Genomic DNA, 23,397 nt, shown 5'->3' with positions numbered 1-23,397 from the left:
ATAATGGCTCGGAGTATTGTCATAGCTACGTGACGAGATGGAGCGTGTTGTACGAGCTTATATCAATTGTATGCCTCGTAAAATTTTTTTCCGAAATTAAACTCTCACACCTCCCCGATGAAAGACGAGATTCTTCCCGGTCGACAACCGCTCTGTAATCTATATATAGAGATAGCTTCGACGTCCGGACACGTTGCATCGAATATATTTCCAGCACTGTGACTCGCATGTGTGTTCATCCTCATTCGTGAATGTATGTACCGGAACATAAGACACATTGCCATGTGCATAATAATGGGAAATCTTTCGAAATCATTAAGTCGAAGAACGGCGATACGAATCGATTGAAGCACTCTTTCGATTATATTAAGTTTTACTTTAAATATATGTATATCTAGATCCAAACATATATTTTAATTTTGTTAGAACTAATAATTATATCGCAAGGTATCGTGTAGATTATCGATGTCATGTAGATTATCGTGTATCGATTATTTGTTTTAGTGTTCAATTATTTTCAATCAAATGAAAAATAGTATTAATTTTTAATTCTTTTTTTAATATATCCTAAAATCAATCAATCGTTGGCGTCTCTAAAATTAGAATTATTGAAAGTGTCTTCGTTAATAGCATGCATCATTGATTGCGAAGGTGTATATATCATAGAATTCTTGCGTAGGCTGAATATGTCTGAGGAAATTCTTAAGCTTCGAATCTCTTCGAGCTTCTTTGATTTAATGTCGTCTATTTTTGAGACTTCCTGTTAGATACCGAAATACCGAATGCTTCTTCAAACATCGCTTCTTGAAACTAGCAAACAATATAACCAATTTTCTTTCACTATCGTTCAATAAACAACAATTAAAATGAAAATATTTGTTTCCCACATTTTTAGCATTTATTGTATCAACTTGCATTTAATAAATAAAAAATTATTTTATATATATTTTATTTTTTTTAATTTTTGATCAAAATTGAACTATTACGAACTGCACTGCGTTTATGGTGATTAAATTGATAAAATCTTTAGATTTTTGGAAATATTTTTGTCTCAAAGATTGAAAAAATGCTTCGAAAAAATATTCAAATTTTTTTATGCCACCTACACTTCGTATGTAGGTAAAGTTTCTTTGATGCAACACGCAAGTTCCGCATACAAGCGGATTCACCTGGTTGCAAGCATCCACGACCGACTGCAATTCTCTCCGAAGCATGATGTGAGCCTGCATTCTGGGAACAGCAGCTGTTCCTTTCCCTCTTATCTCCTCACCTCCTTCATCATAGTCTCCTCTCCGGCAGCTGCGCTTCATGATTCGTTGGTACCTACACTCAGGACCTTTCACGGTCTCAACTAACCGCCTGTTACGTTCAAAATACGCGGATACAAGATCACTCCCAAAAAAGCAGCAGCGCAGACCGTTATAGTGGTTATCATAAAGAGCAAGATCAAAAATCGTAGATTGAATGTTTAAAAATCGCGGTAACTCTAAATTACAATAATTATATTTTTGAAAAGCAAAATGACAATCTTTTATTGCTTTCTTATTGTATAAAAAAATATAATCTACAAAATTTAAAAACGATTGTTAGTGATAAGCAAAGAATATCTAATGTCCAGGATTATACACTCAAAGCACGTACCACAAACTGTCACGTCAGCTGACAAACATTACAGTTTGATACGCTAAGACGCAAGCTTTACAAGATATTGCGTGATCTATTCAAATGTATGCTAATTAAGTAACTTACGCTTGAGGAATTATGAATAATTCTAAAAAAAAAAACATAAAAAATTCTAATTCTAGAAAATATATCAAAGATTATTGCAATATTCAATGTGTGCAGTTTATTTTTAAAAACTGCGCATTTTTAATGCTCAACGAAACTTTGAATTATTCTGAAGCAAATTTTGATTACTCTCAATTTGTCATTTCACTTTTAAATCATATTCTGAGTATAATATCTCCAATTATATGTCACCTATAATATATTTGTATCAAAATATTATTGTTTTAAAAATGTATCTCATATTGATTGCATTTGCATCTTGTTGCAATACCCTTAACACATAAAAGTCGTGGCATGTCTCATCTACAAACACTTTTCCGTATACACAAATCGCATGACTGGCATCCATCAATGCTTTCTCGTAATTGTTGACGAGTCACGCTAACAAACGCGGTGTGAATGAGATCTTTTTTGTATGAAGTTGACTCACCGGTTGTCAATGCCAGGACAGCTAACAGGAGCATAGCGATGACATGGGTGGATGTCTTACACCCCCCGCCTGGTGGTTCTCGCCACATCCTTATCTCAACTCCTCTAAGCGCACTGATTTTCACCTGATTTCACATAAAATACACTAATTGAACGATATATTGATTAAGACAATCGCCGATGATCTGCCTCGATGATATTTCAATAGTTATCATAGAAATGTTTTCTAAAAAATTCGCTATATTTAACTGTTAAGTTGATCGCTCGTAAATTTGGCAGATGAACGCGAAAGGACTCTCGCTTAGTTCAAGGTCGATTGGTTGTTAACGATTCGAGACGCAGCTGCGTGTGGCAGTTTAGCATGCATTAAAGAACTCTCGAATACTAACTTCTACTACTTCCAAAATGCATAAAATTATTAAATAAATTCACGTACACAGAAATATTATAATAGAATAATTTCTCTCTATATGGCAGAATTAAAATTGTATTTATTTGAGATATAAAGAGATCTGTATAGAACTATTCATTATTAATTATAAAATAATACCGAAAGAAAAAAATCTACTGATACATATAACAGATGCAAATAAATAACTTATATGATGCTAATAGAAGAAATTAATAAATTCTGCACAATAATAGTCCCAATAAATAATAAAATTTCAAGAATTTTGGAAGATTTTATTTCTTTGTGAATTATTTGTCAACAATATTATGTATTCCTTCATTTATTATATTTTGGTTGATGAATTAATTATATTTTGGTGAATAAATTAATTATACTTGATAAATTTCGAGAAAATGTTCTGACTTGAAAAATCACAAAATATTTCCTACAATCTCCTGCTCTCTCTGCTCCACAAAAGCAAGTGATTAAAGTCGCGAGGAAAATTCTGAAAAGCTCAGAGCCTCTTTGGCGTCCGTTGGTTCGCGATAATCCGCGGAGCGCGAGAACGCTATCTTGTTGCGGAACGGAGTGGAAGTGCACGTGCTGAATCGCTGATAGCAAGGGTTACGCTTGAAGAACAGCGAGCGATCCGACAGGAGAGGCGAAAGCGGGGAAAACGCGATCGCGAGAGGGGATGAAGAAACGTAGAGGGAGAAGGGAGACAAAATGTGGCGGAGTTGAACGGCTCGTCACGGGGCTGCTCCCTCTCGGCGAGTTTATTGATCGCAGGGTGCGGAGCGGTTAAATCTACCCCTCGCAACGGTGCGCGCCATGCTGCCATCCGGTGCTCGAAGCTAGCCAGGCGGCCGCGATGGTGTTTGTGGACCTCCGCTAGATTCACACGACCTCCACACTACCCTCCGCAGAGATCCCATCGCACAGTCCGAAATTATTATCCATCTCGATATATCAAAGTATATCAACCCGTGCGTCTCTCGTGGAAGTCGATTAATCGGGTAATAATATTGAAACGTGACGCCAGCATCTAACGTCATATTGTCGTAACATCATTGAATTCGACTATATGTAGCAAACTACAAAACAATTAGAAAAAGAATCAGAAATAGATAATGGAAGATGCAGAAACTGAAGACTGCAATTGGTTCGTTACATAAAGATAATGTTTTGCGAGAAACTTCGAGAAACGACGAGTGTTCTCTGCGCGAAAAGATCAAGGATGATGAAAGAAAGAGTTAGACGCTGCGACAGTTTCATCATGACAAAAAAGATGAAATCTTATAGCCATATGAGAAACCGAGAAACGGGCAAAAAAGGGTCCGCGCAGACTCCCGTACAGACTCGCATGCCAGTTAAATCTTTCAAGCCTGAGAAAACGATTAACATAAAAACATGAAATAATTAACATAAAGTTTATGAAATCGTTGTCTTAGATCTTAATGACAGTTCGCTTTTTTTATAAACCGATCAACTGGTTGACTGTGTCAGAGGCTTCATCGAGGTCTAGCGACCATCGGCGATCGCGTCTTGCCGTATTCCCAGCTTCCGCTAGCAAAGGCCGATGGGGCATTTTTAAATCGCCCACAAATCGGCACACATAACACAATCACTGCTGATGCGTTCCACCACACATACGCACACAGGCACACAAGCACACACCCACGAGCGATTTCGCAAGATCGGCCGATATTTGCCGCTCGCTCGACTTATTCCGCCGCGTCGAGATCGGCGTTTTCTTCAAGAAATCGATCTTTCGCGATTCCGCGATATTCGATTTTACGTACCGACAATACTTTCGTGTGAATTTGCAGGAACACAGATGCACGCCGATCACACTAGTCGGAACGGAGAAACGAGCACTCCGAATCCGTGAACGACCGAGCGTAGAGTGCGGCGTCGTTTGCTTCGGAGCTGCGGCTGCTCCTCGGCTATCTCGAGGTCGGCGGCGGTGGAAGCAGCAGTGGGGATCGTCGGTGTGAACACTCATGTTATTCGGTAGGGTAGGGGATGCTTCGTTGACAGGGCCGTCTGGAAAATTTAACCCTTTGTTAGAAGAATTATAAAAATAAATAGAGATCTTTAAGACATCAAAGCATAAATTTAGCCTTGTTTTATAAAAATATAAAAGTTTTAAAAAGACAATAGACTCTGAATATTTACATTTATATCATTTAAATACATGTAACTCAAAATATAAATGTAGTGTATGAATTCTATAAACTTAAATGTGTATAATTCTGCAAGTCAAACATAATAAATACCTAATAGATAAATACATAAATAAATACATAATAAATACCTTTTATGTCTTCTTCTCTATTACTTTTCATAAAATTAATATAGCATAAAAATGCTTTCTTATTCTGTATATACATCTACTACATAATACACAATAATTAATTGTGTATTGGAACTTGTTAAACTTATTAACTCCTTAATTAAATCATGAATATGACAGCTCGCATTTGATACGTATATTTCGTTCAGGGTACTAAAAATCAATCAACCGGCTCTGCTGGTTAGTCGACCTTTGTCGCACGCGGCGGAAACGGCCAATGGACCAAATATATATATGAGATATGTACGTGGATATGTGTGCGTGAACGCATCTTCGCAGAGATATTCGCGGAATGCTCGTAGACGCACTGCAACGCGCGATAAATGATTATCAGTGATCATAGAAAGTAATAGCTGATAAATAATAATAGTAATCAGAAAAGAATGCGATAATTGTGGTCAACGAAATATTACGCGTAATGATTGCAAAATATGCAAAACAGAAAGAACCAGAAATGCTTCTGCTACAGTGTTCTTAATTTAGCGTTATCTCTTTATGCAATATTTGATAAACGAATCAAACTCCAACTTTATAAAACGTAACATTTTAGCGGGAAAAGATAAATACATAATAATGAAGGTATGCATTATTGAAACGTAAAATGAGAAAAAATAGATTACGTTAAAATATTTTGCAATGTGGATTTTATAAAACATTTTCTCACATTTCCTGCTTTTTTATGGAATTTGATTACTTTAATGTACATAATTATTTAATTACACGCATTCAACTCATATATTTCATATACTAATTATTCTAACCTATAAAAGATTAGACATTTTTGCTGTATGCGAATGTTAGATATATCGTAGCTAGCGGTAAAGTTTGTTGAAGAATTATATGATAAATGATATATAATATTTTACACAACGATACGTACCAAACCAATTATCAGTAGGTATATGTGACATAATGTTTTAAAGTAAAATCTACAATTGTCCGTTGATTTTTGTAGTTGATGCCGAATACTTCTTTTTTGCTGCTCGCGTTCTCAGCAATAAACCGCCAAAATGATCGTAACGAAGTTAGTCTTTTTTAAGGCAATGTGCGCACCCTAGTGCGGTTATTGTGCAACTCATGGTTACTTTGACAGTATTTACCGATGATATAACAGATTTTAACGCTAGTTCTACGTGTCATATGAGTGTTAACTTTTCAGAAAAAGAGCTGTCAAAATGGTAAATAAAGAACAGGTGAAGAGAGACATAAAAGAACTGTGCAAAGATGATAAGTACTCGATTCTGCTTCCTACTTACAATGAAGTGGAGAACTTACCAATAATAACATGGCTTATTGTAAAATATATGGAAGAGAGGTAAGCTGCATCATAGCTGCATAACCTCAACAGAATCAATTCAGTATATTTAAAAAAAAAGATAAATAAACTTAAGCTGTGTAGCTGAAAAGAATCGTCAAGCGAAAATGTACAATATTACAGCGAGCTCGCCTATGAAATTATCATAGTAGACGATGGTTCTCCAGATGGGACTCTGGACATAGCTAAGCAATTGCAACGAGTTTACGGCGAGGATAAAATAATTTTAAAGCCCAGGGAAAAGAAGTTGGGATTGGGGACTGCTTATATGCACGGAATTAAATATGCAACTGGAAATTTTATCGTTATCATGGATGCTGATTTATCTCATCATGTACATGTTACATTAATTAATAAATTGAAGATTAATAATGACGAATGTTTTTCTAAAAAGAATTTTTACTTTTCAGCCCAAGTTTATTCCAAAAATGGCCGAGTTACAACGATATCTCAGCTTAGATATAGTTAGCGGTACAAGGTATGCGCAAGGTGGTGGCGTCTATGGTTGGGATTTCAAGAGGAAGTTAATCAGTAGAAGTGCAAATTTTCTAACTCAGATCTTGTTAAGACCTCGTGCAAGCGACTTAACTGGTAGCTTTAGGTAGTAAACCTGTCAAAGATTTATCTCTGATTTGATAAGATTATTATAAGATAAAATTCTAACATTTTAATCTGTTTTTGGATTTTATAATTTTAGGCTTTATAAAAAAGACGTCCTGGAAAAATTGATACAATCTTGTGTATCAAAAGGATATGTATTCCAAATGGAAATAATAGTCAGGGCTAGGCAACTTAATTACACAATAGGAGAAGTACCAATAACATTTGTTGACAGAGTCTATGGTCAGTCCAAATTGGGTGGTTCAGAGATCTCCCAATTTGCAAAAGGCCTTTTGTATCTTTTTGCTACTACGTAACTGAACATTCCTTTAGAAGAAGAGAAATCCTAATCCTATCAAGTCTCCTTCCTGGCCAAACATTCGCATTTTGTACTACTTGTGAGACCAATTTATGTGAATATATGTTGAGAAAAAAAGTTGTAAGTAGTTGATACATTTTTTTCTAATTAAGTTAATAAAATGTTTATAAATTGCTACTTATATTTCTAAACTCGGAGTGTTATAATATTCATCGTATATTTCTGTTAATATTTGCGCACAGGTTGCTGCATTTTAGATATTTCTATCACGCGAAAAGTTTTGTGCGAAAATGATCAAAGTTTCTTGAAGGTAACACGTGCGTTTACACGTGGTTGCGAACGATGAAAAGGAGCGTGCGTACATAACGATTCTCGTGGGCTCGTCCACCCTCGCCGCGCCCTCTGACGTCACGCAGCTTCCATTTATTGATCCATTACGAAATTACAGTCTATATTTCAACTTAAGCAGACTCGAGTAGAATACAAGACGCAATTAATTCTAAAATCAACGTGAAAAAAAAACAAACACGGTATATCCGTCATGGAGATGATATCTCGGTGATTCTAGAATATATTTCCAATTTTCTCAATTCATATGACTAGTGAAGAATTAAAAACTATTTTTAGTTGTAAATTATTTTTTTGCGAAAACTAAAATTTCAAAGTACAGATAATTACAAATTTAATAGAAAAAAAATTTAAAGAACATGCAAAGCCAGATTTTTTTATGACAGAAGAAAATGGATTTTTATTAAAACTCTGATTTCTGATTCAATTTAAAACCTTCATTTAACGTAGTAACATTGTACCGTCTCTTTGATATCTACATTGCATTTAAAACAACGTGTGCAATAGCATTGCACATCTGCGAATATACGCATGCCTTTTCACAGGAAAATCCTTCAACCCCTCAGCGGAGGCAGAGACGGTTCTAGCACGAAGCAGTTCTGTCGCAAGCTTCGCCGCGGCCGGACGTACAAGTGGGGTGGCATGCGCGCCGGGGTGAAACTTGCAAGCTCCCCCTTTATCGAGCTTGCAGATGGCTGTGCCTTTTAGATTTTGACGTGTCTCTCCGTTCCTCCCCGTTCGTTCGTTTGTGCGCTTCGCGTGATATAACATTTCGGTCGTTTGCTACTCATCAATTGCTACTTCCCGACGATCAACACCCTTCAACATGCCCAAGAAAGTCGGATTTAACGTCGTTTACGCCACGAGTAAGGCAGCTAAACTCGGATTTGTAAAATAAGACGTAGACTAACCTCGGGCGATGACCGGAAACGCGCCGAGAGTTTCATGTATCTAAATTTCACTCGTGACAAAATTAAGTGGATATAATAGTTTTAAAAAATGCTACCTGACTACCTTTATGGTTCAAATAGCGCAGCGATTTTTCTTCAATGAGCATAATAATACGATAGTAATTTGTGGTTGATCTCACAAAGAGTTATGTTAAATAATTAAAATTAATCAAAATTTTTGATCTAATATTTACACGAGATCACATTTTAAATAAAATTACAGAAATTTTCCAAATTTTCTGTAATTTTGTTATGTTGTTATGTTGTGAAACTCATCCTTTAGACTTGGGTTCGCATGGCTCTCAGCGCTTCAATTATTTTGTCGGTCCATCGGAATTTCCGCCTCTCTCATTGCCTATTCGAATTTTCGATACATTGATTTTTTCCGCGGGATACGACGTGATTTTTTCAATTTGCGATAAAGCATCTGCCGCGTGTACCTGACCAGCACAAGCAATGATTTATGTTATACCGCGGAATTCTACTTTTACATTTTGAAAAATAGATTGTCGATGTTATATTTGTCAGTGCGGCATACGCGGTAAAGAACAACCGTAGTATATACATTCTATTAAATATGTAGACATAAATCTCGTACGAGGTAACGGCATTGCGTGACTATGTTACGTTACTTCTCTTAAAAGGCGTATTTTGAAATTCCAAATAGCATAAATGATTAGCATTACTGACTTTTTTTTATGAGAACAGGGAATCGTAAATGTCGACAATGCGAATGAAAATAGACAGTTACAATAAAAAAAAAACACTCAAGAAAATATCTAAGTACTATATAGTATGTAATATCCAGTACCATGCAACCATGTGTCAATAATTAAGTAATGTATAGTAAGAAGTCTCGTCGAGCACGCTCGATCGACATTCGGCTCTCGATTGACATTTTGACTGATACTCGTTAATATTTGAAGTGTTTATATAATAACTACATTGTGTGATTATTAATCCTTGTTAATTTACAATTAAACTTTTTTACTAATAAGAAAGACAATAACATTATTCTAAGGCAATTTTGTGGTTGCATTTAACTTATATAGACATAGTATTCAATAAAAATATATTTAAATTACTTAAAAAATTTGATTTGTATTTTGAATTTGTTATTAAGGCGAGGAGGACAGACACTCATCATTAGAGCTTAACATTCACGGGCCAACAGTAAGAGGTTGGCAAAGTGCAAGAAATTGCACATATCCTCAGGAACTGATCTTACGTCTTCACGGACCGACTAAGCTTACAAGGATACAAGTCCTGGCTCATCAGTACCTCATACGTAAGTGCGCAATTTATAAAGCCATTAATTAAGTAAAGTTATATATAATTGAAAAATAGAACTGAAATTTTATGTTTGCAAAAATATTTGTTAATTTTTCATTCTAAACTGTTTAACATATAAAATTCTGAAACTAATTTTCATATTAATAAGTTTCAACTGATCACTATACTTAGAGAATTACAAATATAACGTAAATAATTATCAAGATAGAAATATAATTAAAGAGAAATTGGTTTTCTTTCGACGCGATTAAAGTCTCCATTGTTTGTTAAATGACGTGCCGGCTAAAAAGCAATTTGCCGACAATAGAAATCGAGTTAACGAGCCTACTGCCATGATTTCCCGAGGCTACATTCTCTATTCCTTTTTAGCTCGCTTCTTGCGCTTGCAATGCGGAAATGAAAACGTACCGGCACGGCAAGAGAAATATGCCAGTTTTTCGATTACGGCCGGATGGAAATTATTGATGCAATTTCCGCGGAGAAATATGAAATGTGACCTCTATTTTGGTTGCAGCCGAGAAACTGGAGATCTGGACATCGAGGGAGGAAAACGCATCCGCTTCGACGGATTTCAGTTACCTGGGTTACATCACGCTGTCCGACAACGCGTCGACTCTTTACAAGAGCAGGGAGTTGAAGAGCGTGGCCCTTCCAGAGACGGAAGCATTGTCACTGAAGCTCAGGCTACATAAACCGCACAGTAATGCGCACAATACCTACTGTCAGGTACATACGAGCCACTAATATTTCTTTCCATAATAAAAATCAGAAATAAATAAAATAATACCTGATAAAATAAAGTGATAATTTTATTAGAAAAATAATTTTGAAATCAATAAACAACACAATAAATTTATTTAAATTCTGAGTCTAAAAATTCTATTTCTACAGGTTGGCCTTATCGCCATAAATATACTTGGCGAGCCTTATGGCCAGGAATTAACTGGACAAGGGGATGCTCCGTACAATCCGCATTATATCTCGCCTTACGACGATTTGGCGTTCGAAATGTACGTCGACCGGGAAGTGGCCAAAATCATAAGACAAATGGAAGCGAAGAAATTGCTGGCGGTGGAAGAAGAGAGATTCGAATACGCTTCGAAATTGAAAGTGGCAATGGAGAATCTAAGAAAAGCGGGCGAGCGTCTGGGCAAATACGAGTTGGAGAAAAAGTACGCCATAGCTTTGGAGGACTACGACAAAGCCAAGGCTAAAAAGGCTCAAGCTCAACAGTACCGACAGCAGGTTTATCAGTCATTAGAAATATACAATCTGCTCGAAGTTCACGGGGTGAGTAACGTTTCATAACTCCTTTGAAATTTCTTTCATTGTCCCTCAAACTCGGTAATAATAATTGGTTAATGACGTAGCCTGTAGAAAAGAATAATTTGTCCTCTGCCGACGACAAGGAGCCAACATCGACGGACACAGCGGCGTTAACCGACGACGTCACATCTCCCCCGAGATTAGTCGTCCCACCTAATCGCGACGGTGCTTTGTCACCCACCGGGCCCGCACATCAACCACCCGTGTCACCGTTGCGTCAAAAAACGAATAGTCCTGGTATAACTAATTAAAGACTATTAAAATATTCGCGATTTTTTACGCGATTTAGATTTATAGAATTTTTAGTTTACATAACACTAATTTTTTTCGTGTTGGTTCAGAAGTAACCGGAAGCCCTACGAATGGTGTCCTTGAGAAGCAGAGCAATTGTAACAAAGGATCTCTAAGGAGAAAAACTAAATCAGCAGGTCCGGCTCTTCGCTCAAGTTACGAAGCTTACGAGGAAAGAACCATTCCCGCTCTAAGGCAGTAAGACAATATATCGTTAAAACATTGTGACAACAATTTAACACGATGTGTAAACTTTCAACGTAAATTTGCAGCTCGCACACGAACGAATTCACGAGAGAGTGTCACTTGGATAGCGCAGAGACAAAAGTCACCTCGAAACTTAACGATAGAGAGAAAAAACAAGCTGCATTGCCTATCGCGGTCTTCGGAATGGAAATGGTAATGACGTGAAACTTATTTCTCACAATCTCTGAGCACAGACGATAACAATGATTATATGCAGGTGGAGAAGTTCTATTCGAAACAGTTCACGGACAAGGAGGAGGGACTATTGCAATTGAAAGAAGAGCTAAAGACGTTCGATCCGCAAGTGTCTAAGCATTCTCCAAATAAAACAGCTAGGGCCGCGATTCTATTGTTACATAGAGCTCTTAGGGACAAGGTCTTTAGCGTATACAGTTTGGCTGCGCAATTAATCAGGATTTTCTTCGCCGAGTTCGCCGCGGATAGGTGAATTCTTTTTCTTTCGAAGAATGTATAAACATTATGATTCCCCATTGAAATTTAACTTCCAATTAAATCGATCATTTATCAACCGTAGAGTATCTTCGACGGAGATCGCCAGAAGCGTCGAACGCTTGCTGCCGGAGCTTCTGACGAAGTCCGGAGATACCACGCCGAGGATACATAATATGGCAGTGCATACAATCCTCAGCATGGCGGACTGCAAATGCGTGCGGGAATTGCATATAATACCGGTGCACCTAACCAGACCTGTTAACAGTAGCACGCATCAGCGGTTAGCACTGAGCAGGCTGGAAATGGTGGAGCAACTGATACTGAGCCACGGTATATCCACGGAAAAACAGAGGTGATTCTGAAAAAAATTCTTAGCACGCTCGAGCATGACGCATGAGAATTACCAGACATTTTGAGGAATCTCAGACCTCTGCCGTCGAAGCGTAGTTTCCCATCCTATTGATTAGCAGAGACCCTTTCCCTATATCGACCCTGTGAACATTGTTATTTTGATTCTTGGAACGTTTGCATAATGCATGAGATTTACCAGACATTTTGAGGAATCTCTTTGCCGTCGAAGCGCAATCCTTTTGACGCCCATCCTATCGATCAGCAGAGGTCTTGCCTCAAGATCGACCCTGTATTATCTAAATGCAATTACTCTGATAAGGTATTGTAACTGTTGTAGCGGGTTGACCTGTCGGACGTTATCCGAATTAGGTTCCTCCGGTCTGCACCACCCGGCTGAAGCGGTGCGAAAAGTCTCCGAGAGAATTCTCGTGTTGGTGTACAAAGTCAATCCTAGACTGGTGCGAAAGCAATTGCCGCCCGATGACGATATAACGCGGCGGAATCTACTATATCGTCAACTTTTCCATGAATTTGATCTAATCGATCTTCAGGTACGCAACACTTTGATGCAAAATCAAGATTGTGAATTTATGTATGCGAATGATTTGCAGAGAAAAAAGGAAGCCGAATCCACCCATAAAGCAACAACGACGCCTACGCGAAATAAATCTACAGAAAATAATGTAGCTAGTTTAACCAAGTCACCCTCGAGATCGAGTCCGGTCGTCAGTACCGGAAGTTCAACGAGTATCACGTCTCCGTCCGAGAACAGTACCGATCACAAAGGGGAGAAGTACGTATACAGCAAGTCAATTTTATTCGTTGGAAAGAATATGGAACTGTTTTGACGTCTGTTTCGTTTAGAATGTGCATATTTTGCCTGTCGAAGGGTCAGGTGTACTCTGAAGAAGGTCTGAACATACATTATTGGAGATCTTGTCCTATGTTAACGAAGTGCGAAGCGTGCAAACAAGTTGTAGAAATTTCTTATTTAAATTTACATTTATTAAGTAAGTATAAACCGATTTAATATGCTTTTAGTTTATATCTTAAAATATTCCGCAAACAAAATGATAGAGAAACAATGATATTATGTGCTAGATTTAATCAATGCTTTTCACAGATGAATGCGATATGAGGAGCAATTATGTGAAGTGCGAAACGTGCAAACAAGCGATGCATGAAAGTGCGTTCGAAAACCATACAAGACAAGACAAGAAATGCACAAGTATATAGCTTTACTATTGTAACACTCTATTTATGATACGATCATTACTAATATTAGGAATCATACACAAACAATATATATTTTGATTTTTTGTTTAGAACCTATAGAGGGATATGAACGCTGTCCTCTTTGTTCGGCTTTAGTCAATCAAAATAAATGGAGGGAACATCTAATGGGAGAACACCCCTGTGTAAATAATCCACGCAGCAAAATGGGGAAAAGCTGTAAGTCTCAATAAAAGATTGATTGAATTCAGAATCGTAATTTTTCAATTTAAAATTATTTTTCTATAAAAGTTTTTAAGAGTATAAAAAAATAGCAGTCGAATAGATTGTTTTATAATTTTAGCAAAATGCAATAATTTTTATACGACTTTAGGTTCAAAATCGCCGTCGAATTCGCAAAATCTCAGCGGCAAATTAACATCACCGACGGGTAGAGATTACTAGCATCAGGCATCGACTTCGAAGCCAACAGAAGAATTCGACGAGTCTTAGGAGGATTTTGATTTGATTTATTTTATAGTTTATGTATATGTTACTAGCGTTTTTCATGTTTGTACCTATATTTAAATGGTTTTTATAGCAAAACCCGTCCTTTATTCATAGCGATCCATAATGAGCGAATTTTTAATCGTAGAGACTAGAAATCCAGACATTTAAAAATTTAGATGACACGCTTATATCAAGCGAGTTTGCGAAATCATATGGGAGATATTGGAGATATTAGGAATTGTTAACAGGTTCCACTCTTTCTATGGTTATTGCATGATGCCCAGGACATTTGCAGGGATGTATTAATTATTAAAGGTAGTGATATCAGATGTTATGAAAACATCATTTCAGGATTAATGATTCCTTTGCATCCGGCCATATTTATAATAAAAATTTGTACTATATACTATACATCACACGATTATGACGAAAATATGTCAAATAAATATTAGGGAATGGAAAGCTCTTTTTCGCTCAAACGACGTTAGATAACGCATGTAATTTCATAAAACACTTCATAGATCAGTAAAAATAATCATTTTATCATGATATCATTGTCGATGTTTTTATCCTACAAAATCATATTTTTCAATTCATACCACAAATTACTCCGATGTCAATGCTGGATTATCACTGAATCGAATAAGAATATTCTTGTTAAATAAAAAATATAAATATAAATTTTACTTAACTGTAACGCACAGCGAAACGTGTAAAAAATTAAGACGAGTCTTAATTATGTCACAAAAAGCGATTCACTCGTTTCGATCGGCATCTCTGCACCGTCGACTTTCTCTGTGCAATCGCCGTTCTCCATTGCAGCATTTTCATTAATTAAATTTTCACGTTTGATGTCACCATTGTTAATATCTTCGGCTAATGCGGCTGCGCGATTTTCCTCGAATTTGTTCCTCTCTGTAAAATTATGTAATATGTAAATAACCGTATTATTTCGATATGATACTGTATGATATTTCAACATACCAAATTTAGAACAATCCGCTCCTAAAAGCCGTAAGTAGTGAATCGCATCACAAGTAGTCACGTATGCTCTAAGAGACATTATTCCTCTCCAGCCTACCAGTTGGAGATTTAGCTGGTTTAAATTGTCAGTCTTCTCTTCTTTATATAACAATATACAACTTCCAGTCGCTTAAATGAAATATATTTTTCAAGTAATATTTATGTGTATTATCGTATAAGAGAAAAAAAGAACAAAATTCTGTTATTTTTACCAAAATCTTTGAGACGTTCCTGAGTGTCTGGATTTAATTTTACAATTTCAGGCGGTGTATGTGGATCGTTATTTTGTAAAAGCATTATTAAATCTTCTTTCGTGACCTGAAGCTTTCTGTTGTCACTTATATAATGAATGATACTCTGCATCCCTTCTTGAGCAAGTCTGAAGGCGCAACTCATATTTTTATTGTCACATCGTACGAATGTTTTAACGCCAGTATTAATCATTTTGACTCTATTCTCGTTAGACATTACTATATCACGGATTGCCGGTGACGTAAAGTAAATATTTTTCTTCTTTCCTTCGTGACATCTTACCAACAAACATTGTGGATTCAAATCATCAGATATACCGTAAAAATTTCTAAAAACATATTAAATAATATGAAAGAGGTAATTATATATTAAACAGTAAAAAAAAATAAAATTTGAACTTACTTAATAGACTGCCATACATCTTCTGTTTCATCCTTGAAAAAGACGAACGGATCTTCCCTATAGCCAACAATCTTTCTCCGCTTCCTTTGTGACTCCCGCGACTTTTTTTCTTCTTCTAATGTCCTTTTTCCACTTTCTAAACGTTTTTCGTCTCGTGAAGCTTCTTCTTCAAGACTGACTTCATTCTTGTTTCCATTGTCACCCAAATTCTGGACATTTTGACTTAAAGTACAAGTTTTATTTTCCCACGGCAAGGGTGCTATTTTCTCCAATATGGCCACAAAGAAGCCTCCAGTATCTTGATGATGTGGTAATATTCTCATGCTACATAATTGGTGAAATAAGAGTGTAATATAAAGAAGTGTAATATGATTGGCGTTCCTCCTATAATTTATTCGATATTTACCAACGTTCAAGATGAAACCTGGAAACCTCATCTGCTTGTGGAGGGAACATTTTTGGTCGTACTTGCGTCTGCCATTGTTCTGGAACATCGTCCCAGGTATCATAATATTGTAAATTTTTAGATGCCGGTTTCCAATGCGTGACACCTGATTGCAAAATGTATTACTATTTAGAATATTTTTATATCTTTTGTACAAATATTTGACGTATTTATCTGCCAGAACTAACCAGAATCGCATATTAATCCTGGTACTAAATCTCTACAATCAACTAATTGTACCGAGTCTCCAGTTTCACAAAGAAGCCTATGAAGTACTGCTTCATTTTCAATCGGATTTAAAGAACATGTAGAATATACCATTCTTCCTCCAACTGCTAACAATTCCAACCCACGTTTTGCTATTCTGTACTGAATTCTTTAGAAGATAAAGATTAATATTCTGTATACATAAATTTATAAAAAATTATATATAAATTTATACATACCCATGGAGATTATTGCCATTAGCAGGACTCCACTTGCACCATATATCTGGATTCTTTCGCATAGTACCATCACCACTACATGGAACATCCGCAAGTATTCTATCAAATCTACCAAAAGATGAAATATTTACATAAAAGTTCTTGACACATGAAAATAATCAAACATATAAAATTTGAATGACATACTTTAATGTGTCCTTAGTGCCATCTGGTTTTGTGATTATAAAATTAGGCATAACTGATGAATCATGGTTTGTAATAAGAATGTTTGGGCTGTTTAATCTTTTAGCTTGATGCACAAGCATGTAGCAACGATTATTGTCAAGATCGTTAGCTATTACAAAACCCTCTAAAATTATAATTAAATATTAATACTTGCGTTGCGCTCATTTCTTTTAGCACAAGTTAGTATAAATTACCAGGAGGAACATTTCCTTCGTCTGCGTGTATCATTTCTATGAGCTGTGCTGTTTTTGATCCTGGTGCTGCACACATATCGAGAACCTGCGGATAGAAAATTTGCATATTTTATTCTATTACTTTATAAGAAAAATGTATGTGTCAATAGCTACAAAAAAGCTCACCTTGTGTGAAGGCTTCACATCCAGGACCAAAGGAGGGACCATACTAACTACTTCCTGTCTGCTGATACTGCCATTATTTGTTTCAGCAATAAGAAAGTTATGCAATTTAAAATATGCTTCCGATCGTCTGATATCTTTTCTAGTCAATTGTAATTGCCAAGCAAGTTTCTCCGGATAAAAAGGTAAACTATGTAATATAGTTTTTACATCATTATTGGAGCATTCCTTATCTGAATCCAAATTTGTATTCAAAATTTCTTTGAAAAAGTCACTTTTGATTATTTCTAACAAAACTTTAGCTTCGGCTTTAGAACCAGTAATACGAAAAGCTACTGGCAAATTGGTCCTCATAGTGCTGATAAACGCCTCCCATTTATCTTCTGGAACTATTTCTTGCGTTTTGTAATAATTCTCAAAATCCTTATTCTCTCTAACAATATCTGCGTAACTTCTGTGTGGAGTATTATCCCATTCATCTTTTTTCTGCAAATATTGATTATACATTAAATAGAATATTAGAATTCTAGATCATTTTTTTTCTTTAAAATACAAGATTTCAATAAGGATGTTTTTGTTTAAAATATGTGTTTAAATTACACTAATGTATTTGTATACATAGCCTCTTATAATTTTTCTATCCAGTGATAGTAATCATACCTTCTGCTTCTCGCGACGTTTTTCAGCAAAGTTCTTTTTCGGTTTATTTTTCCGTCCTTTACCCATTTTTCCTTTAAAATATTTACTTTTGATTAATTAATAATAATCGCGCAATACGACTAACACGTGTTTACCTGAAACAGTGAATGGATCGGCTCACATTTGACCACTCATTTGACGCGTGATAGATGGCGTTATTATATATCTGATATACTATAGCGCAAGTATGCAAATGTACAGATTCATATAGATCGCCAAGAAAACAGGAAATAATAATTATAGAACGATACATTCGAACAATATTGAACAATGATCAAAGCTTTGATGTAATTCTTCAAATTATCGATTGGAAAATACCAGAAAATCCCTCTAACATCTGTGGGGTTAGCGATGCGAATGCGTCAAGAAATCAAATCATAAAATTTAACAAGAGATTTAATGAAAATAATAATGATGCATGCAGGGCCAGATTTAGATCGTAGGGGGTCCCTAAGCACTGGCTTTAAAGAGGGCCTTTTTAATTTTTTCCGTCAATTTAATACTCGTATGAAATTAGTTGTATGGAACCTTTGAGGTCCCTGCTGGCGCGGGACCATAAGCAATTGCTTATATTGCTTATGCCAAAATCCGCTCCTGGATGCATGCAAATTTCAATCGTTCTTGCAAATATGTGTATGTGTGTGTAATAAATTTTTATTAAAACAAGTATACATATAATTATACTATTAATATATATATATATACGTTTGATACATCATCAACAAATTATCTCACATAGGCAATTTGATACAATTTAAACATCTACATTTGTGAGTTAAGAAATAATCGTACAATTATAAATCTAAGTTGCAACAACAATCACTGTTATCTGATTCCGAATTAATGATCTGCTATTCGTTTGCAGATTGCTGCTGCAGTGATGACGGAGAGATTAAGCTAATTAGAATCGTTGTTATAATAACCAATCTAATCTATCCTAAAAAATTTTTATGTACAAAATTACAGAAATTTTGCGTCGTTAAAGGACAAGGCCTTGATAAGAAAGTCCATCAGAGTCCGGCGATTCCATTCTATTTCTTAAATGTTCTAATGTGTTTGCTAAATGTTTCTGTATTTGATCGGTTTCCTCACTCGCCTCCAAATTAGGAAGCTCCTCCCTAATTTTTGCAATTACTTGATTTAATATTTGCACAGTCACCTGAAAAAAAAAAAAATTGTTCTAGAAATAGCAATTCATAACAAATAATTGTTATTTTGTGATTGGATCTTACAGCTGTATTTCCCTTCTCGTAGAAGTAAATGTAATGATTCAGCAGTTCTACATATAATTGTACTTGCACCGATGTATCCATGCACTGGCTTGCTATTCTGATACCTTTCTTCAAGCAGTCTAACACCTTACCGCCTTCTTGCATCTGAAATTGTACTTTTCATGTAATTTATTTTTCGAATAATCAAGGCTATTCGTACATACCTCTTTCCCGCCTGTAGCCAGGGATTTTCCCGACCAAAATATGTGCGAGCAAGTGGCGACTCCTCGACATTGATCAGGTTTTCTCAGCAATTTACTGGCGTATAAAGCACACTGATTGCGTACAGGTTCCGCATTTTCCTCGCCAAAACAGCTCATTTGTTCGAACGTAGCGATGATTAAGGTAATTGCCGCGAGCTGCGCTTTCGAGTCACTTATTTCGTCTTCGTATATTGAGAACGCTTGACTCATAAATTCATAAGCAACCATCTCAAAATTGTCGAAGCGAATTTCGCCAATCGCTATTGCACCTTGCAGAAATAGTCTCAAGGGTAGTTCGGCCAATTCAGCTTTCATCAAAGCCGTGATAGTCGTGTGACAAAATTGAAAGATTTTTTGACACTTCTTTTGCCACATTTCATCCTGAGAAAAAAAAGAACATTATTTTGTATCGTTATTCGATGACTTCATCTTATACAAATTACCAACCTGATCCTTCAATGCTTTATATGTAAAGGCCAACTGGTAACTTTGGAAAATTATGGGCGGCAGAGTGTATTTTATTCTTTTGTTACCGCCAGCACTGAAGTGCTTTCTCGCAGCGCTTAATATCATATATTGTTGATCCGGTGTGTCCGATTTAAAGTGATGTATTAGTCTGCCGAGTAATCCTTGCTCCTCGGCAAAGTCTTCGGGATCTTCTTCTATATTGGGTTGATCTGATTGATCTTGCACCAAGGGAGACACCATGGAAAGCACTGCGTCCACTTGTTCTTGCATCGGTATCAATGTCTCGTTCTCCAAAATATTTGTTATTATATATATAGCCAGTGATTTCCTGCCCTCATAATCAAAGTAATCCAAGAGAGGCGCATAGTGTTCAAGCTTAAGCACAGTTAATATATTCTTATAATTGTCTACAGGGATTTTCATTAATCTCACTAATTCTCTTGAAACGGCACTATTATACTCCAGCCTAAAAAAAAAACGAATATTTAATATACAAAATACAGTACAGTTTAACACGTATAGTAAATCATACTCACTTATCAACATTTTGTTTTTGGAATATTTGAACTGTTGTGAACAAGACTTTGTCTACATAATCTACTCGATCGGGGTAGCATTTATGTGCTAAGTTTATGAGAGCTACTTGAAGAGACACAATATCTTCGGAGGGCATATCTTGTCTTGTCTATAAAAAAAGATTTTTATATGTAATGGAAATAAATACATTTTAATCAAAATATGATTTAAGACATTCTAAAGCCATTCTCAGACTTAAACTAGATGGTAAGGAAATTAGGTTTCTAAATCATGAATTTTCAAACATTGTGCAGTATCTAGTCATCATCGAATGACCACATTTCCACACAATTAGTAATGAAATGTATTCTATTTAATAGATACCTGTATAATAGTTGCTATTTGATCGCTGAATACGTCAAAAAGTTTGACATCTTGTGGAATTCCTGGCACTTGACTGGGACTACCAGGTCCTCCTACACCGTCGGATCGTTGACTAAAGGCTGCTAGGCGATCGATCAACGATATAATTATGTTTTTGACATTTACTCCGTTTTGTAATTCCGCACAAGATTTCAGAAATGCATTCAATGTTTGTAAATGAAATTCATCGGGAAAGACCTAAAAACAGATGTATAAAAAAAGCATTAATTTTTAATCTTAAATATTCAAAAATAAAATAGCATTTATATATATAACATATAAAGAGATGTACCTGAATTATACACTCCATAAGATACTCCTGTGCTATCGCATCCCTACAACTAACCACCTGTTCCAAGATTCCTGGCAGTACAAGCTAAAAATATATTTATGCAGTGTTTAACAAAACCTTATTAAAAACATTTTAAATATATAAAATATACCTTTTTATATTTATCCAGTGTTACAGATTCCAGTTGACTAAGTCGTACGAGATTTGTTCCCACTAAGATTCTAAGTTCTTCCCTCTCTCTCTCCCTTCTTTCTTTATCTCTACTGTGACCCTGATGTTGCATGCGTACCCATAATTTATTCATTTCCGCAAAATTCATCAAGACAAAGTCTATGCTGTCACGAACCTGAAAATAACATTTTGAATTAATAATAGAGTGCATGAGGAAAATTTCGCAATTTATGAAATACGTACGGTCCCATCTTCATCATCACCCTCTGTAACATCTGGCAGAATATTCCTTGTGCATTGCAGTAAATAATTTCTTAAAAATAAACCACGTAATGGATGCTGCACGCCTCTGCACATTTCCACGAGATCTCTTAAAAGATCTCTTTTTAAGCCAGGAGTTGTTTTTATGTAAACCAAACCAACAGTAATGAGTAGATAGCTGCAATATTAAGAAAATTATCTTACTTTTCAATTAAAACAATGCAAATGCAACAGAGTTAAAAAGGCGATACATACAGTCTAGGCACAATATTGCCAACATACTGCACTAATTCATAAAGATCTGTAACTTTTCTTCCTTTCTGAAATTCATCCAGTAAATACAATTCTAAATGTCGTAGTTCATCTGTGATTGCCATATCTAATAATTATTATTATAAGGAATATTTATACTTAAACATATAAAATTAGATAATCATATTAAATATAATTCATAGTGTCTTTGATTAAATAATTAATAAGGATACATAATTCATAGTAGCTTTTTGGACTCAGAAGGGAAGTTCTTAGTTCCCCCAACATGGTTGAAGCATGTTTCAGCGCATCCATCAATTTAGACTTGTCTAGACAATGTTTCATCTGAAAAGCTTGGACTTTTACCACGCCAATTGCGTCTTCCAACAGCTTTTCTTGTTCTTCCATTCCCGTTATGGCAGGTGTCATTGGCTGTGAAAAAAACAAAGATACCTACCAGGAATACCAGGTAGTACCGTACTAGATAAGCCATCTAACTGAAGCATGCACTACGGATGCTGAAGCAAGGGATATATTGTCAAAACAAGCACTATTAATCTAACCTATTTAGTAGGTCACTGATTTCTCAACAAAACACATCTCTTAAATCATGGCATTATACAATATTATATATTACACAATTTGTTATATAAATATATTTGCCTACATAACTGGATAATTCTATACAAATTTATTAAATTATAAAAACCTTTTTGATGATTTAATTGAGAATGATTGTTGTAATAAAAAGGGACATAATAAACTATGTCAAAACCTTAAGATATACAAACAATTTTATACCTTCCTTCTATGATTGGATTTACCTGGATTTTTACGATTCAAATAAACATTAATTAATCTGTAAAAAACCAAAAATTAAACATTCTATTTCTATATTATCGCTTTCGGAAAGTCTTGACAAAACTATTCCAACTTGTCTTAACACATAACCTTTACAACACCAAACTAATTATTCAAGCTACAAATAGCACCACATGGATCAAATGCAAGGGAAAATACTTATCCTCGCAAGTAAAGTTGCGAAACATGCTTCTGAAAATTCTACGATTCTTACCATTTTCTCTTGAAAATAAATACAATGTTAGTTATTGTACTGCTGCCACTTTCTTTAACAAGATACTGCAAGATACTAGATACGCCCGACTCTGCTTTAGAGTTCCGATAGATAATCACCGGCCCACCGCATTTGCTTGTGTCCTATATTATGTATTTTATGTATCTCGTACATTTGATAAAAACCATATCTATATTAAAATTTTTTATATATGGTAAAAAACAACTTAAATGTGCATAAAATTTAACAAATAGATTATTTTGAAATGAATCTTATCTCTTCTAATTTAAGATAATAATAAATATTAATCAATTCATCGCAAATAAAAGCAAAAGATAATTTAGATTAAAATAAGAATTAGGAATTAAGATAATTTCAATAAAGTTCTAATAAAAAAATATTTAACTAAATTTGAACTATAAAATCAATATTTGTTACA

General features: G+C 35.4%; 5 protein-coding genes across 31 annotated transcripts in view; 2 read left to right on the top strand and 3 right to left on the bottom strand.

Annotated features, from left to right (window-relative positions):
- Positions 1-5,939, bottom strand: part of Dscam1 (Down syndrome cell adhesion molecule 1) — a 71,111-nt gene extending 65,172 nt beyond the window's left edge. For 7 of the 15 annotated variants that reach the window (XM_067358958.1, XM_067358957.1, XM_067358959.1 and 4 more), the window contains exons 1-3: positions 5,845-5,937; positions 4,411-4,654; positions 2,219-2,342 (exon numbers count right to left, since the gene is read on the bottom strand). In XM_067358958.1, the coding sequence (XP_067215059.1) occupies positions 2,219-2,306 (88 nt within the window). In that variant the 5' untranslated portion in view covers positions 2,307-2,342; positions 4,411-4,654; positions 5,845-5,937. Of the gene's footprint in view, positions 1-2,218; positions 2,343-4,410; positions 4,655-5,844 lie in introns of all 15 variants that reach the window. The other 8 variants (XM_067358956.1, XM_067358960.1, XM_067358952.1 and 5 more) reach the window with 3 other exon arrangements.
- A 129-nt stretch (positions 5,940-6,068) lies between these two features.
- Positions 6,069-7,389, top strand: Dpm1 (Dolichyl-phosphate mannosyltransferase subunit 1). Its single transcript, XM_012360611.2, has 4 exons — positions 6,069-6,279; positions 6,403-6,613; positions 6,690-6,880; positions 6,977-7,389. Exons 1-4 carry the CDS (start codon positions 6,140-6,142, stop codon positions 7,194-7,196), a joined length of 762 nt encoding a protein of 253 aa, XP_012216034.1. The 5' UTR covers positions 6,069-6,139; the 3' UTR covers positions 7,197-7,389.
- Positions 7,390-7,913: 524 nt separating this feature from the next.
- Positions 7,914-15,524, top strand: LOC105668307 (centrosomal protein of 104 kDa). Of its 4 annotated transcripts, none has more exons than XM_012360607.2 (15): positions 7,958-8,412; positions 9,620-9,784; positions 10,304-10,515; positions 10,681-11,079; positions 11,160-11,352; positions 11,460-11,604; positions 11,679-11,805; positions 11,870-12,096; positions 12,188-12,457; positions 12,776-13,007; positions 13,068-13,249; positions 13,321-13,466; positions 13,580-13,684; positions 13,783-13,908; positions 14,063-15,524. In XM_012360607.2, the coding sequence occupies exons 1-15, from the start codon at positions 8,373-8,375 to the stop codon at positions 14,131-14,133; spliced, it is 2,640 nt and encodes an 879-aa protein (XP_012216030.1). In that variant the 5' UTR covers positions 7,958-8,372; the 3' UTR covers positions 14,134-15,524. The 4 variants fall into 4 exon arrangements, 3 of the variants coding, with proteins under 3 accessions (XP_012216030.1, XP_067215076.1, XP_012216031.1); XM_067358975.1 differs by having other exon boundaries at positions 7,960-8,412; positions 11,457-11,604; XM_012360608.2 differs by having other exon boundaries at positions 7,962-8,412; positions 11,457-11,604; positions 12,794-13,007.
- Nsun2 (tRNA (cytosine(34)-C(5))-methyltransferase Nsun2) lies at positions 14,701-18,160 on the bottom strand. Of its 3 annotated transcripts, none has more exons than XM_067358984.1 (11): positions 18,122-18,160; positions 17,988-18,058; positions 17,331-17,813; positions 17,166-17,250; positions 16,933-17,095; positions 16,747-16,854; positions 16,489-16,676; positions 16,262-16,406; positions 15,856-16,179; positions 15,414-15,781; positions 14,701-15,330 (listed from the first exon to the last, which is right to left on the bottom strand). In XM_067358984.1, the coding sequence occupies exons 2-11, from the start codon at positions 18,051-18,053 to the stop codon at positions 14,915-14,917; spliced, it is 2,346 nt and encodes a 781-aa protein (XP_067215085.1). In that variant the 5' UTR covers positions 18,054-18,058; positions 18,122-18,160; the 3' UTR covers positions 14,701-14,914. The 3 variants fall into 3 exon arrangements, with proteins under 3 accessions (XP_067215085.1, XP_012216033.2, XP_067215084.1); XM_012360610.2 differs by having other exon boundaries at positions 14,701-15,093; positions 15,163-15,330; positions 17,988-18,128; XM_067358983.1 differs by having other exon boundaries at positions 17,988-18,128.
- Vps35 (Vacuolar protein sorting 35) lies at positions 17,988-23,101 on the bottom strand. 8 transcript variants are annotated; one of them, XM_067358979.1, is made up of 13 exons: positions 22,959-23,075; positions 22,593-22,742; positions 22,117-22,336; positions 21,887-22,010; positions 21,614-21,809; positions 21,351-21,545; positions 21,200-21,283; positions 20,869-21,105; positions 20,505-20,653; positions 19,948-20,434; positions 19,462-19,881; positions 19,259-19,402; positions 17,988-19,185 (listed from the first exon to the last, which is right to left on the bottom strand). In XM_067358979.1, exons 3-13 carry the CDS (start codon positions 22,310-22,312, stop codon positions 19,006-19,008), a joined length of 2,412 nt encoding a protein of 803 aa, XP_067215080.1. In that variant the 5' UTR covers positions 22,313-22,336; positions 22,593-22,742; positions 22,959-23,075; the 3' UTR covers positions 17,988-19,005. The 8 variants fall into 8 exon arrangements, with proteins under 8 accessions (XP_067215080.1, XP_067215079.1, XP_012216221.1 ...); XM_067358978.1 differs by having other exon boundaries at positions 22,117-22,315; XM_012360798.2 differs by lacking the exon at positions 22,593-22,742 and having other exon boundaries at positions 22,959-23,101.
- Positions 23,102-23,397: the final 296 nt, after the last annotated feature.

Source organism: Linepithema humile, chromosome 7, assembly GCF_040581485.1.
Source record: "Linepithema humile isolate Giens D197 chromosome 7, Lhum_UNIL_v1.0, whole genome shotgun sequence".
In the NCBI taxonomy this organism is placed as follows: domain Eukaryota; kingdom Metazoa; phylum Arthropoda; class Insecta; order Hymenoptera; family Formicidae; genus Linepithema; species Linepithema humile.
The sequence above is the reverse complement of the archived record's forward strand: the minus strand, read 5'-3'. Positions and strand labels throughout refer to the sequence as shown.

What these genes read in the sequence shown, in the direction of transcription:
- Vps35 (XM_012360798.2), bottom strand. An exon ending in ATAAAGCATTGAAGGATCAG is followed by an intron (nt 19,882 to 19,947) that starts GTTGGTAATTTG and finishes TTTTTTTCTCAG; the next exon opens with GATGAAATGTGGCAAAAGAA. An exon ending in TGGCTACAGGCGGGAAAGAG is followed by an intron (nt 19,403 to 19,461) that starts GTATGTACGAAT and finishes GTACAATTTCAG; the next exon opens with ATGCAAGAAGGCGGTAAGGT.
- Nsun2 (XM_067358984.1), bottom strand. Translation starts at nt 18,053, where the DNA reads ATGGGTAAAGGACGGAAAAATAAACCGAAAAAGAACTTTGCTGAAAAA. An exon ending in GGCACTAAGGACACATTAAA is followed by an intron (nt 16,855 to 16,932) that starts GTATGTCATTCA and finishes ATCTTTTGGTAG; the next exon opens with ATTTGATAGAATACTTGCGG. An exon ending in GATGTATGGCAGTCTATTAA is followed by an intron (nt 15,782 to 15,855) that starts GTAAGTTCAAAT and finishes ATATGTTTTTAG; the next exon opens with AAATTTTTACGGTATATCTG.
- LOC105668307 (XM_067358975.1), top strand. Translation starts at nt 8,373, where the DNA reads ATGCCCAAGAAAGTCGGATTTAACGTCGTTTACGCCACGA. An exon ending in GGCTCATCAGTACCTCATAC is followed by an intron (nt 9,785 to 10,303) that starts GTAAGTGCGCAA and finishes TTTTGGTTGCAG; the next exon opens with CCGAGAAACTGGAGATCTGG. An exon ending in ACCGATCACAAAGGGGAGAA is followed by an intron (nt 13,250 to 13,320) that starts GTACGTATACAG and finishes TGTTTCGTTTAG; the next exon opens with AATGTGCATATTTTGCCTGT.
- Dpm1 (XM_012360611.2), top strand. Translation starts at nt 6,140, where the DNA reads ATGGTAAATAAAGAACAGGTGAAGAGAGACATAAAAGAACTGTGCAAA. An exon ending in GTAAAATATATGGAAGAGAG is followed by an intron (nt 6,280 to 6,402) that starts GTAAGCTGCATC and finishes ACAATATTACAG; the next exon opens with CGAGCTCGCCTATGAAATTA. An exon ending in GACTTAACTGGTAGCTTTAG is followed by an intron (nt 6,881 to 6,976) that starts GTAGTAAACCTG and finishes TTATAATTTTAG; the next exon opens with GCTTTATAAAAAAGACGTCC.